The following is a 14,216-nucleotide window of genomic DNA, read 5'->3' on the forward strand; positions in this document are numbered from 1 at the left end:
AAACATTTTCTAATTCTGTTGAAAGATCATCATGAATGCAATTGTTGCCCCTCTCTCCTCTGATGCCAACAAACCTGCTGGTTCAGATTTACAGCTTTTTGCTTTTCAATTAAAAGTTAAGCCATTTAATATTACAAGTGAATTGGACAAGTGAAGGGAATGCGAAAATTGTACCTTCAATACAAAATAGTTATTAATAAAACAAAAATGGCATAGGGGTTATTTGCTGAACAGAGAATTGTTAGGATGTGCTAACTGTTTTTTTTAAATTGCTGTTTTTTTTCCCCTTTCTCCTTCCGCCCACAATACTTAATATGTAAAAGAATATGAAGAATATGTTCCATTCTTTTTGTAGTTTGTTGTTTGTTTGTTTGCTTTTTGCACAAAGTCTGCGAGCATTGCCACTTTTCATTTCACTGCACATCTCGTATGTGTATGTGACGAATAAACTTGACTTGACTATGGAGGTAGTTGGAATAAATCGGTTAGATGTTTTCAAAAGGACATTAGTTGAATGAGATGATAGATAACATGGGGGCTGAAGGCATGTGATGGAATAGACAAGGGTGAAGACGTGCTTAAAATGTGAACTTAATGAGACAATTGGCACGTTTCTGTTCTTTGTTTTGTTTTTCTGACAGATAGTTTACTGTGCTGAGTGGTCTCTGAACTTTGTTCCATAGTTCCAGGTTACTACCAATAAAATGAGTCGGTTACTCCATGATGCTCAAGGCCTCTCACTACACCTTGAAGAACAGGAAAGGCAGCAAGCGAAGGACCACTCGGTTGTGACATTCCCAAGGTTTAGCACAAATGCCAGGTGATTTTTTAAACTATTCAGAATGGAAGGATGCCGGAGTGTATCTGAATAGAAAGTATTCCCTGTTGTTCTTAACACTGAAACAGCAGTCTTTACCCGTGGAACTGAACATGTGTAATGTTGGTTGCTGTGTGATGTAGGCAAAGCATAAACCGAGACTAAAACCTCTTACACAGAAAACACTCTTTGTTGGTGAAATCTTCAAATTAAAATCATTCACATTAATTATTGACTCCAAAACTCTCAGATACATTTGAAGAATTTAACAGAAAGGTGCAATACTTAGAAATGGCTGAATCTTACATAAAAGAGACAACTCTGCAAGACCTGAGAAAATCAATCTAATTAAAAATTGACAAACCTATTTATCACGAATGCTGAGGTTTTGAGGCATGGCCCACGGAGACTTCCAGTTAGATACACCATATTGCTACTGTCAGTTGTCTCGATTTGTTCCGTTTCAGTATGGACTATAAAAAGGTTGCCTTTACAGTTAAATTGCCCTTTCTTTTTCCTTGCTACCACCTCCTCATTTTTAGCTGAGTCAAAGAACTTTGAAGCAGATCATACAACTGGCCTGTTCAATGTATATTTCATAACAATTGCATATATTTAAAACACGCACACACACACATTAATAGACAAATAATTTTTACGGTTCCTACATTTTTCTGTGAAACTATTTATCTCCAATGAACCTTTAACAAATTAAACAAACAGGTTTCCACACTGCATATACCTCTTCCCTTAACATCTGATGACGTAAGTTATTCAGAAATTGTCAAAACATAATGAATTATCTTATGTAAGCAAGAAGAAACTGCAAACTTATTCTATATTCTGGATCTCTTTGGTCAAAACTGGACAAACGACAGCTTATTGGTATTAGGATTGTAGTTTCTCACTGGATATGGTCATTTAAAGCCGTCTTAAATAACACAATAATCCAGTGTTATTTTGTCAATTTTAATTAGTACCTTCGGTCACTTTCTTGTGTTAATTAATAAAGTGTTCAGGCACAATATTTACAACAATTTTATAACTGGCAAAAATTAGTTTTATTTAGATTTTTGTATTATAAAAATTATGTCCTACACAAGCTATTTCTGAACAACTGTGTGGGTGAAATAAAACGTAAAAACAGTAACAAAGTACATCAACATTATTGGACCTGCTGGCTACAGCTAAATCTGGATTTGGGGGAAAAACACTCCATTGATTCTTCTACCTACAGTAAAATCATTGCTATTCTTTATCATCAGTAGTAATTGATTATTTCATGGATGAATAAAGCTTAATAAAATGGAATTCAGATTTTTAACCAAGCTTATTAATAAATGAGATGCAATCTCAACAGAGATTAACAAAGAGAGGAGTTGTTAAACAAAACTATAACCAGATGAAATTAACAGATTATAGTCATATTTGAAAGTTCGCATTACATCCGTTAGGGGCTCAGATGTAGCAATGAGCAGAAAGTATGTTGTAGAAAAGACATACTGTTTACTTTAAGCTAATACATTGCAGAAGATTTAATTACAGCTGTTTCAAAGACAAAATGACAACTGGCGTCAAATAATTCATAAAATAAACCCACTTGGGTTAAAAACAATACCTGCTCCCAATTATTAATGTTCCTTTAAAAATAAACTCCTTCCATGGATATCTAAAAATCCATGATTTCAATCTTTAAAGGGAAAGGATTGTCAAAACAGGAACAGAAAATGGAAATGCATTGTCTTTTTTGTGGTTATTAATTCAGTTCGACACAGCTTATTATTTTTGTGATGGTCTCTTGCAACCACTCTTTACTGTATTTATGAATTTGAGACTTACAAGAACCACACAATTAGTTTACACAAAATAATTCTCAGCATTATGATGCTGTTGATGTATTCGGAATCCATCCCATCTGATAGGCTCGTTCCAGTGTCCGCTTGCAGTCTTGCATCACAGTGCTGAAGGTGATATGTGGGTATTCTTGAACGAGACGTTCTACTGTATCTTCATTCACCTATAAAACAGATTTCAACACAGAAAAATATTAAACTCTTGTTTTTCCCTCATGTTTCATCTCTGCTCTTGCTGTGATGTAGATCTACAGGTAGCTCGAGGGTATCTTGTGCAGGTGGTCATACTTCAGTTACAAACTAGACACCAATTGTAGGGAGCTGCTTTAGTGCAAGACCATGGCCCAGTCTGCTCTTAATCACATCAGAAATCAGCATGTGCATGATTTCCATTGGGGTAACTGGGCCGAAATTAGTATTGAATATCTTGGCTGACTAACTCTTCGGTAGTGTGACAGCATTAAAACTTGTATCTCCACTGCACTCTGCCCAATGTCAGCTTATGGCCCTGTCTCACAGTGCGAGTCCACCCACGAGTGATCCCGAGTTTAAAACAAATCAAACTCGTGGTAATCACGTCGAATTAACGTAGCCGGAACGTCGGAACTCGTAACGCTAACGGCAGGTACTCGGGAAACTTGTTAACTCGTGAAAATCTTTCAACATGATGAAAGATTTCCACGAGTCAAATTTACTCTTGAAGTAAAAATTTAAAACTTTTAAACTCGTTGTAAGAACGTAGTAGCCCGTGGATAACGTTTCCAAAATTCTGCTGCGTCTTTGTGTTACTCCAGCACTGTGTGTTCACTTTTTGTCAACCAGCATCTGCCCTTTCTTGTGTATGACATCATTTGTATCCGTGGCAGTTGATTGCCGCTCCCTTCAGTTTCCCAGGGGGTCGGGACGGGACTGGAGTTGGGAGGGGGAGGGAGGAAGAACAAATATGAAACACCAAAAACTGACAGCAGAGATGTCTTTGCTATACCGCTACAATAATCGGACTATTGGCACGCTGCCGTTTCCTTGACTACGGTCATGTGAAACGACTCTTGTACATTTAATATACCGACGATGTCTGACAGTGAATCTCACTCTCTCAAATTCGCAGAGAGACACGAAAAGCTGGAGTAACTCAGCGGGTCAGACAGCATCTCTGGAGAAATGGACTAGGCGACTGCAGACTGCAGTCTGAAGAAGGGTCTTGACCCGAAATCTCGCTCATTCCTTTTCTCCAGAGATGCTGCCTGTCCCGCTGAGTTACCCCAGCTTTTTGAGCCTATCTTCGGTTCAAACCAGCATATGCAGTTCCTTCCTGCACCTCTCAAATCTGTGCCATTATTCAGTACTCCAATTTTTTGTTTTATTTTACTAATTTTGGATAATATCGCCCCGTTCGTTGGTCGTACGCCTCTACCCCACCCCTGATGCTTTAAGTGCATTTGTTTTTTCTTTTACCCCCGGGAGGAAAAAAAATAAAATCCAGGAGATCATCTGGAGCAGTTCTTGGATATAACAGCGAATGAAGAGAAATTGGCGGGTTATTTAGAAATTAATCCTTAAAGAAAGCGTAACTCGTTGGATAAATGAGATCGTCACTTGGCAGCATCTCCCCCCCCCCCCCCCCCCCCCGTCCCCACCCCCTGGGAAACTGAAGGGAGCGACAATCAACTGCCACGGATACAAATAATGTCATACACAAGAAAGGGCAGATGCTGGTTGACAAAAAGTGAACACACAGTGCTGGAGTAACACAGACGCAGCAGAATTTTGGAAACATCATCCCGTCACCCATTCCTTCTCTCCAGCGATGCTGCCTGTCCCGCTGAGTTAAAGAGTGCCCACGGTAGACTCACGAGTCACAACGGTAAGCTCACGGGCTACTACGTTCTTACAACGAGTTTAAAAGTTTAACATTTTTACTTCAAGAGTAAATTTGACTGGTGGAAATCTTTCATCATGTCGAAAGATTTTCACGAGTTAACAAGTTTCCCGAGTACCTGCCGTTAGCGTTACGAGTTCCAAGGTTCCCGCTACGTTAATTCTATGTGATTACCACGAGTTTGATTTGTTTTAAACTCGGGATCACTAGTGGGTGGACTCGCACCGTGAGACAGGGGTTTTAGTATTTTAACCAATGTGATGAGACAACAAATTTATAATATTGGCAGGCCTGCAAAGTGGGAAATTAAACAAACCCATCAGATGTTTTTGAAATTGTTTCTAAATTCCACGCAACCAAACAAAGAATATTCAAATCTCAAAGACAGAAAGTCTGTTGACACTGTTGTATTCATAAGATTTTTTGCAATGGCTTGAAAATCACAGCTTACTGTCCATTGCAATTTATGCCAAATATCTACTCACCCAATCCTCATTCTTTCACTGTGGGATCTGAATATTTAAATCTTTAAAATATTAGTTCTCTGAATTCTAGCCTGCACTGAATTCGTCCAGTAACATAACTCTAACATTAGCAAACCCATGTTAGGTTTTATACAATTCAGCATTAATGTATTTATTTTATACATCACTTTTAATGTTTGCCTGCCTATTAGCATATAATTTAATAATCAAGACATCAATCTATTTATAATCTTAAAAATAACTGACAATTAATAATGTTGATGCATAGTTTACAGCCTGCCCCCTGGAGAGGCCATACAATTAACTGTTCATCTAAGTTGAACAATTTTAACAACTCAATTTACAAAGTTTAAAATAGTCTTGCCAATGTCATTAAAGCAGCGTTCTTAACATTTTTTAAACCATAAAAATTAACCTTCTCTGAAATGATATCGTGTATGGAATTGCATAAACCAAATGGCCCTCACAACTGTAAAATACGTCATTTTATAAAACAAGGCTGTTGCAAGGGCACCCATAAACCAATTCCCAAATCCCAGGCTTTGGATTGTTTTACCACCTTTACTTATCTTTGCTGACTCTCTGCCAAAGCCTCGTACACAGAATTGTACACAATGGACATGGTTCTGGACTGCTCAATCATGTTCGTTGGCATGTCCGTGCCCCACGTGGAAGAGACCCATCCAAAATGGCAGCAGAAGTGGCACACAGGCAGGAAGTTGCAGTATGAAAGTCCTCAACATTGACTCCAGGACATGAAGTCACCTACGATCAGGTTAAACATGGGCAACAGAGCTGCCTCCTGATTAGTGTATATTGTCCTCCCTCAGATGATGAATTGGTGTTGCTCTATCTTTAACCATCCTTCGATGAAGCATTGAAAGTATCAAAGTTACTAAATGTATTCTGGGTGGGGGTCTTCAATGCTCATTGCCAAATGTGGCTTCATTGCACAACAACCTAGCCGACAGAGTCTTAAGGGCCTGTCCCACGAGCATGCAGCAAGCGCGACCAAACCGGAAGCAGGGCCGCGCGGAGGTCGAGTGATCCCCGTACAGGGCCTGTCCCACCAGCATGCGACTGAATGTGGCGAGCGCGACCAAACCGGAAGCGGGGGCCGCGCGGAGGTCGAGTGATCCCCGTACAGGGCCTGTCCCACCAGCATGCGATTGAATGTGGCGAGTGCGACCAAACCGGAAGCGGGGGCCGCACGGAGGTAGAGTGATCCCGTACGAGTTGACGTGAAGTTCGAGTGAAGTCCGCGCGTGACATACAGCGTCAAGCCGTTGCGTAGGGCGTCGAGACGCTGCGTACGGCGTCGAGGCGCTGCGCATGCCCGTCGAGGCGGTGCGTACGGCCATAATGCAGCTGCGGGCCGGCAGGCCGTTGCCGCGTGGAATTTTTGGACAGTGTCAGTTTTTCGGAATCCCGCGCGATGTCAGGACCAGCTCCGCACAACTCCATATGGCTCTGGCGATCGAAGTGGGACCGGCCTCGCGAGGCCGTATAGCTCAAGCGACCACGTTAGGTCGCGCTCGCCGCATGGAGTCACATGCTCGTGGGACAGGCCCTTTAATGCACAGGTCAGATAGGGTTTGTTGCAGGTAGTGAGTAATCGAACAGAAAAAACAAACACATTTGCTCATCCTCACCACTCTAGCTGTGGCATATGCATTTGTCCATTACACTCCTCTGTACAACAGTAGAGGTAGAAATGTCTTTATGGAGACAAATTGATACCTTCATATTGATGATACTTTCCACCATCGCACAGTCATACGAGGCCCTTCATCCCATAACCATCAATGTACACTCATTCCATTATATTCACGTTATTGAGGTAGAATTAGGCTATTCAGCCCATCGAGTCTACTATGCCATTCAATCATCTCTGATCTCTGCCTCCTAATCCCATTTTTCTGCCTTCTCCCCGTAACCTTCAACACTCGTTCTAATCAAGAATTTGTCTTTTTCTGCCTTAAAAATATCCACTGACGGCCTCCACAGCCCTCTGTGGCAATGAGTTCCACAGATTAACTGCCATCTGACTAAAGACTATATTCTCCTGACATTCCCATCAATTTGCCCCCCCCCCCCCACCCCGCCAGATTGTATCACTCACCTACACACCAGGTGCCATTTTCAATAGACAATCAACCCACATGCCACAGGGATGTTGGAGGAACTCTTTTCACCCATTGAGTGTTTGGAATCTGGAACATATTGCTTGAGTGGATAGTAGAGGGAGGCATTCTCACATTTAACAAGCTGGGTGATCATTTAAATCACAACTGCAGAAAGTGCAGTTAAATGGGATTAGTACAGATGGGTTCTGGTTCTAAGCATTGATATGGTGGGCAGAAGGGTTCATTTCTGTGGTACATGATTCTGTGCTGGAAGCAACACCATGCTCACATGAAAATGAAGACTTGGTCGCCCAGTGAAGCATGTGCTAAACCCGCAAAACAGCCTGTGATAGACACCGTTAAGCCATCTCACAACCAATGATCAGCTCTAATCAATGCAATCCAACACATCTAGTCATGAACATGGTGGAAAGTAAAACAGTTAACAGGAACAGGTAAAACATTGTGCATTTACCGTATTTATTCTTAGAGTTGCATTGTTGGCTAGAATGTGAAGGCTGAAGCTCAGCTAAGAGTCAAACAGGGAACGGAAGTTTAAAGTGATCTCCTTCACACTGACAGAGTGGCCAGATAAACTGACTAATCGGTTCTAAAGGTCAAAGTTAGTAGTAAGGCTTGATGACAAATTGACTTGGGTCTTAGCAACTAGAGTAGGCTATTTAACCCATTAAGTTTGTTCTGACAGTCAGTTATATCATTTCTGATGTGTATCTCAACAATGATTCATATCCTTCGAAATGCTACTGAACAATCCATCAATCTGGGGTTTGAACATTGTAACTGCTCCAGCCTAAACAGCTTTAATAGGTTTCCTGATCCATTTTTTGAACAGCTTGTTCTGATTTTGTTTTCATGCCTCAGTTACTTACTTCTTCGAAAGAAGAATAAACTATTTCGCAATTAGAATAATTAACTTTTCTGCATCGACTTACCATTTCAAATATATCAATAAGAGTACCTTTCATCAATCTAAGCTCCAGGAACTAGAAACCAGGTTTATAGAAACATAGAAATTAGGTGCAGGAGTAGGCCATTCGGCCCTTCGAGCCTGCACCGCCATTCAATATGATCATGGCTGATCATCCAACTCAGTATCCCGTACCTGCCTTCTCTCCATACCCTCTGATCCCCTTAGCCACAAGGGCCACATCTAACTCCCTCTTAAATATAGCCAATGAACTGGCCTCGACTACCCTCTGTGGCAGAGAGTTCCAGAGATTCACCACTCTCTGTGTGAAAAAAGTTCTTCTCATCTCGGTTTTAAAGGACTTCCCCCTTATCCTTAAGCTGTGACCCCTTGTCCTGGACTTCCCCAACATCATTGGGGAATGATGTTCCTGCATCTAGCCTGTCCAACCCCTTAAGAATTTTATAAGTTTCTATAAGATCCCCCTTCAATCTCCTAAATTCTAGAGAGTATAAACCAAGTCTATCCAGTCTTTCTTCATAAGACAGTCCCGACATCCCAGGAATCAGTCTGGTGAACCTTCTCTGCACTCCCTCTATGGCAATAATGTCCTTCCTCAGATTTGGAGACCAAAACTGTACGCAATACTCCAGGTGTGGTCTCACCAAGACCCTGTACAACTGCAGTAGAACCTCCCTGCTCCTATACTCAAATCCTTTTGCTATGAAAGCTAACATACCATTTGCTTTCTTCACTGCCTGCTGCACCTGCATGCCTACTTTCAATGACTGGTGTACCATGACACCCAGGTCTCGCTGCATCTCCCCTTTTCCTAGTCGGCCACCATTTAGATAATAGTCTGCTTTCCTGTTTTTGCCACCAAAATGGATAACCTCACATTTATCCACATTATACTGCATCTGCCAAACATTTGCCCACTCATCCAGCCTATCCAAGTCACATTGCAGTCTCCTAGCATCCTCCTCACAGCTAACACTGCCCCCCAGCTTAGTGTCATCCGCAAACTTGGAGATATTGCCTTCAATTCCCTCATCCAGATTATTAATATATATTGTAAATAGCTGGGGTCCCAGCACTGAGCCTTGCGGTACCCCACTAGTCACTGCCTGCCATTGTGAAAAGGACCCGTTTACTCCTACTCTTTGCTTCCTGTTTGCCAGCCAGTTCTCTATCCACATCAATACTGAACCCCCAATGCCGTGTGCTTTAAGTTTGTATACTAATCTCTTATGTGGGACCTTGTCGAAAGCCTTCTGGAAGTCCAGATACACCACATCCACTGGTTCTCCCCTATCCACGCTACTAGTTACATCCTCGAAAAATTCTATAAGATTCGTCAGACATGATTTACCTTTTGTAAATCCATGCTGACTTTGTCCAATGATTTCACCACTTTCCAAATGTGCTGCTATCCCAACTTTAATAACTGACTCTAGCAGTTTCCCCACTACTGATGTTAGACTAACTGGTCTGTAATTCCCCGTTTTCTCTCTCCCTCCCTTCTTAAAAAGTGGAGTTACGTTTGCTACCCGCCAATCCTCAGGAACTACTCCAGAATCTAAAGAGTTTTGAAAGATTATTACTAATGCATCCACTATTTCTGGAGCTACTTCCTTAAGTACTCTGGGATGCAGCCTATCTGGCCCTGGGGATTTATCGGCCTTTAATCCATTCAATTTACCCAACACCACTTCCCGGCTAACCTGGATTTCACTCAATTCCTCTGTCATCTGTCATCATCTGTCATCATCATTTTACCCTTTACGGCCTAGTATGAATCTAATCTATATTCCTTCCTAGGTTAATAAATCCTTCCTGAATACATTGTGCTGTAAACAGGACAATGTGTTCCAAAAGATATCTGACCAAAACTTGGTCCGACTGAAACATATTGGCCCTCTTGATGTATGGTACAAAGTATTTGCTACTCATCAATAGCGATGTGAGATGTTCAAGCTGATGATGGGTTGTCAAAAGATAGATTGGAAAGATAAAACTGATGCCACGCCGCATGGAAAATAACATTACGCCTGTAGATGCTGCTAACTGATGGACATTCCATGGGTTAGTAGGTGGAGGGGGCATGGATCGACAATTATCCAGTGGTGCTGCAGAGGCACAAAAATAATCTATTGCTGAAGCCATGTTTGGAAAATAAGAGTAGGACTAAATGTACTGTCACATTCGAGGGCATGCAAGTATAAAGGATGAGATTTGGACCAATATTTGGAGAGCACAGATAGATCAATACTGGGCTTTGAATACCCATTTCATTCTGAGTGATCAACTTTCAAATTTCCTTAATATTTTAAACTCAATTTTCAGGGACTGAAATGAGGTCAATGTAAATTATAGAAGAAATTCAAAAGCAACTGGCTTTTAATATATGTGTTCAAGAAGGAACTGCAGATGCTGGAAAATCGAAGGTACACAAAAATGCTGGAGAAACTCAGCGGGTGCAGCAGCATCTATGGAGCGAAGGAAATAGGTAACGTTTCGGGCCGAAACCCTTCTTCAGTCTGTACCTTGGCTTTTAATATATTTTATATATATTTTATATATTTTAATAAAAGTAGGCTGCGATCTCACTATTGGCTTGGACTAATTTTAACTCATTTATTTTTAAAAAGCGGAGTAATTTGGCTTTAATATTTTTTTTCTAAATACGAGGTTGAACTGACACAAAAATCATTAATTGAAACAATCTGAATTATATCCACAATATAGAATATAATGGCACAATGAAACACCAAGACAAATTACTTCCACTTTTCACATCAAGAACAAAGATACTTCAGAACATAACAGTAGGTACGGTTACAAACCTCTAAGATGCAAATGAACATGTTCTGAGAACTTGGAAAAGGAACTGCTTAACACAGCAATACTCATGACTCATAAGATTCTAATTCCTTAAATGTCAAAAAAAAAATTTGGACATAAAATACATGTGAAAGCTGGAAATATAAAATCACTGGTAAAATTAATATTATACACAAACACGTCCAGCCCACAACCCCCACCCACATCACATCCTCTGGGATCATAATTATCCTAATTGGACAATTGAAGAATGTTTTTAAACCACTCTCAGAATTATTTTTTAAAAATCACATATCTTATGCCAAAATATTTGATGTATAAACAGCCCGATAAACCATAAAACAAAAATGGATGAATTCTTAGGCCTTAATTTAGTTTAGTTTTAGTTTAGAGATACAACACTGCGGGTGCATTAGCAGTGATTGATTTAATTGTGGCATTTAAAAGATAATTGGATAGGAAAGTAAAGAATTTACAGGACCATTGCGAGAAGGTCAGGGACTTTGACTAGTCAGATTGTTGTTGTTGTGTAGAGCCAAAACTCAATAGGCCAGATGGTCTCTTTCTATGCTGGAACTTTTTCTATAAGTAATGCAGATCTCAGGCAAATCTTTCTCAGCCCTCACACATCCTGCCATCATCTCATGATTAGCAGAGATGACAAATGTTATTTAATCCAATCCAATTCATCAACTCAAATTAAGTCAGCTGCCCTCTTCCCCCATTTTAGGTGGCTTTACCTCTAAATTAAGCATGTCAGATAATAGTACCTAAAGTAACAGGGCAATTCCTTGGTGGATTGCAAATTGACAATCATTACCAAAACTTGAAGGTGAAGAGGCTTGATATTTATGATTTTAAAAATATTTTCAATAGTACAGAATACACAGTTAATGGATTAACTCCAAATGCTTGGGTCTCTACTCTTAAATTTGCATACTGTAAAGATAGTACTATTTTCCTTAACAATCACGTATTGTTCAAAATCTATTAGCAACATTGAACAATAGATTATATCATGTATTTCATTGTAAAGCAGGTCTTTATTTCTAAAAGGAGATATTTAACTGTAGCTGCTTATTGAAACATGACAATTTAAAGTTACGGTTATCAAATGTTTTTCAAGTTTCAAATGCTTACAAGAACAAAAGAAAGGACCACTGGACCATTCAGCATCTATTGGGCCTGTCCCACTTGGGCGTCATTTGCGTGACATCCCAAAAATTGGTTGGCGCGTCGTAACTCGCGCGTGGTGGTGTATGCAGTGACACGCGGTAGCGCCCGCGCCCCAGGATTTTGGGATGCTCAAAATCCTCACTTGCGTGATGCGCAAATGACGCCCAAGTGGATCAGGCCTTTATGTCTTCCATATCTGTGTCCCAGATGCAGATTGATCAATACAAGGTGACCAACTGTGAACACTTTGTTAATCTGAGTTTAATAATATTGAGTATCAAATAGTTGGTAAGTTTCAAGTAGATGGAGTGGTAACGTTGGCATATGGTGTGCTAGCTTCATAAGTCGGGGTATAAGATCAGGAAGTCATATTGCCGATTAATAAAACTTCGATTATGCCACATTTGGAGTATTGTGTGCAGTGTATGGGGCGGTCACATGTATGTATGTATGTACGGGGTAGTCACATGTATGTCAGCCCTAATGCAAAGTGGTTTTAGCCACTGAGCTCGGTTTGATGGAAACTATGAGAATCAAAGAAGAGGAAGTACTGACACTTCTGAAAAATATAGAAGTGGATAAGTCTCCAGGTCCTGACAGGATATTTCCTAGGACATTGAAGGAAGTTAGTGTAGAAATAGCAGGGGCTATGACAGAAATATTTCAAATGTCATTAGAAACGGGAATGGTGCCGGGGGATTGGCGTACTGCGCATGCTGTTCCATTGTTTAAAAAGGGTTCTAAGACTAAACCTAGCAATTATAGACCTGTTAGTTTGACGTCAGTGGTGGGCAATTTAATGGAAAGGATACTTAGAGATAATATATATAATCATCTCGATAAACAGGGTCTGATTAGGAACAGTCAACATGGATTTGTGCCTGGAAGGTCATGTTTGACTAATCTTCTTGAATTTTTTGAATAGGTTACTAGGGAAATTGATGAGGGTAAAGCGGTGGATGTTGTCTATATGGACTTCAGTAAGGCCTTTGACAAGGTTCCACATGGAAGGTTGGTTAAGAAGGTTCAATTGTTGGGTATTAATAGTGGAGTAGCAAGATGGATTCAACAGTGGCTGAATGGGAGATACCAGAGAGTAATGGTGGATGGCTGTTTGTCAGGTTGGAGGCCAGTGACTAGTGGGGTGCCACAGGGATCTCTGTTGGGTCCACATTGTTTGTCATATACATCAACGATCTGGATGATGGTGTGGTAAATTGGATTAGTAAGTATGCAGATGATACTAAGATAGGCGGTGTTGTGGATAATGAAGCAGATTTTCAGTCTACAGAGAGATTTAGGCCATTTGGAAGAGTGGGCTGAAAGATGGCAGATGGAGTTTAATGCTGATAAGTGTGAGGTGCTACATCTTGGTAGGACAAATCAAAATAGGACGTACATGGTAAATGGTAGCGAATTGAGGAATGCATTAGAACAGAGGGATCTAGGAATAACTGTGCATAGTTCCCTGAAGGTGGAATCTCATGTAGATAGGGTGGTAAGGAAAGTTTTTGGTGTGCTGGCCTTTATAAATCAGAGCATTGAGTATAGAAGTTGGGATGTAATGTTAAAATTGTACAAGGCATTGGTAAGGCCAATTCTGGAATATGGTGTACAATTTTGCTCGACAAATTATAGGAAAGATGCTAACAAAATAGAGAGAGTACAGAGGAGATTTACTAGAATGTTGCCTGGGTTTCAGCAACTAAGTTACAGAGAAAGGTTGAACAAGTTAGGTCTTTATTCTTTGGAGCGCAGAAGGTTAAGGGGGGACTTGATAGAGGTCTTTAAAATTATGAGAGGGATAGACAGAGTTGACGTGGATAAGCTTTTTCCATTGAGAGTAAGGAAGATTCAAACAAGAGGACACGATTTGAGAATTAAGGGACAAAAGTTTAGGGGTAACATGAGGGGGAACTTCTTTACTCAGAGAGTGGTAGCTGTGTGGAATGAGCTTCCAATGGAAGTGGTGGAGGCAGGTTCGTTTTTATCATTGAAAAATAAATTGGATAGGTATATGGACAGGAATGGAGGGTTATGGTCTGAGTGCAGGTAAATGGGACTAGGTGAGAATAAGTGTTCGGCACGGATTAGAAGGGCCGAGATGG

At 40.6% G+C, this 14,216-nt stretch overlaps 1 protein-coding gene across 3 annotated transcripts in view; it reads right to left on the minus strand.

The window, feature by feature from the left end:
* fbxl17 (F-box and leucine rich repeat protein 17) overlaps nucleotides 1-14,216 on the minus strand; it is a 558,587-nt gene continuing 544,371 nt past the window's right edge. For all 3 annotated transcript variants that reach the window (XM_033017392.1, XM_033017391.1, XM_033017390.1), the window contains 2 exons: nucleotides 456-2,834; nucleotides 1-255 (listed from right to left, as the gene is read on the minus strand). In XM_033017392.1, coding sequence (XP_032873283.1) covers nucleotides 2,697-2,834 — 138 coding nt within the window. In that variant the 3' untranslated portion in view covers nucleotides 1-255; nucleotides 456-2,696. The remainder of the gene's footprint in view (nucleotides 256-455; nucleotides 2,835-14,216) is intronic.

Source organism: Amblyraja radiata, chromosome 3, assembly GCF_010909765.2.
Source record: "Amblyraja radiata isolate CabotCenter1 chromosome 3, sAmbRad1.1.pri, whole genome shotgun sequence".
NCBI classification, from domain to species: domain Eukaryota; kingdom Metazoa; phylum Chordata; class Chondrichthyes; order Rajiformes; family Rajidae; genus Amblyraja; species Amblyraja radiata.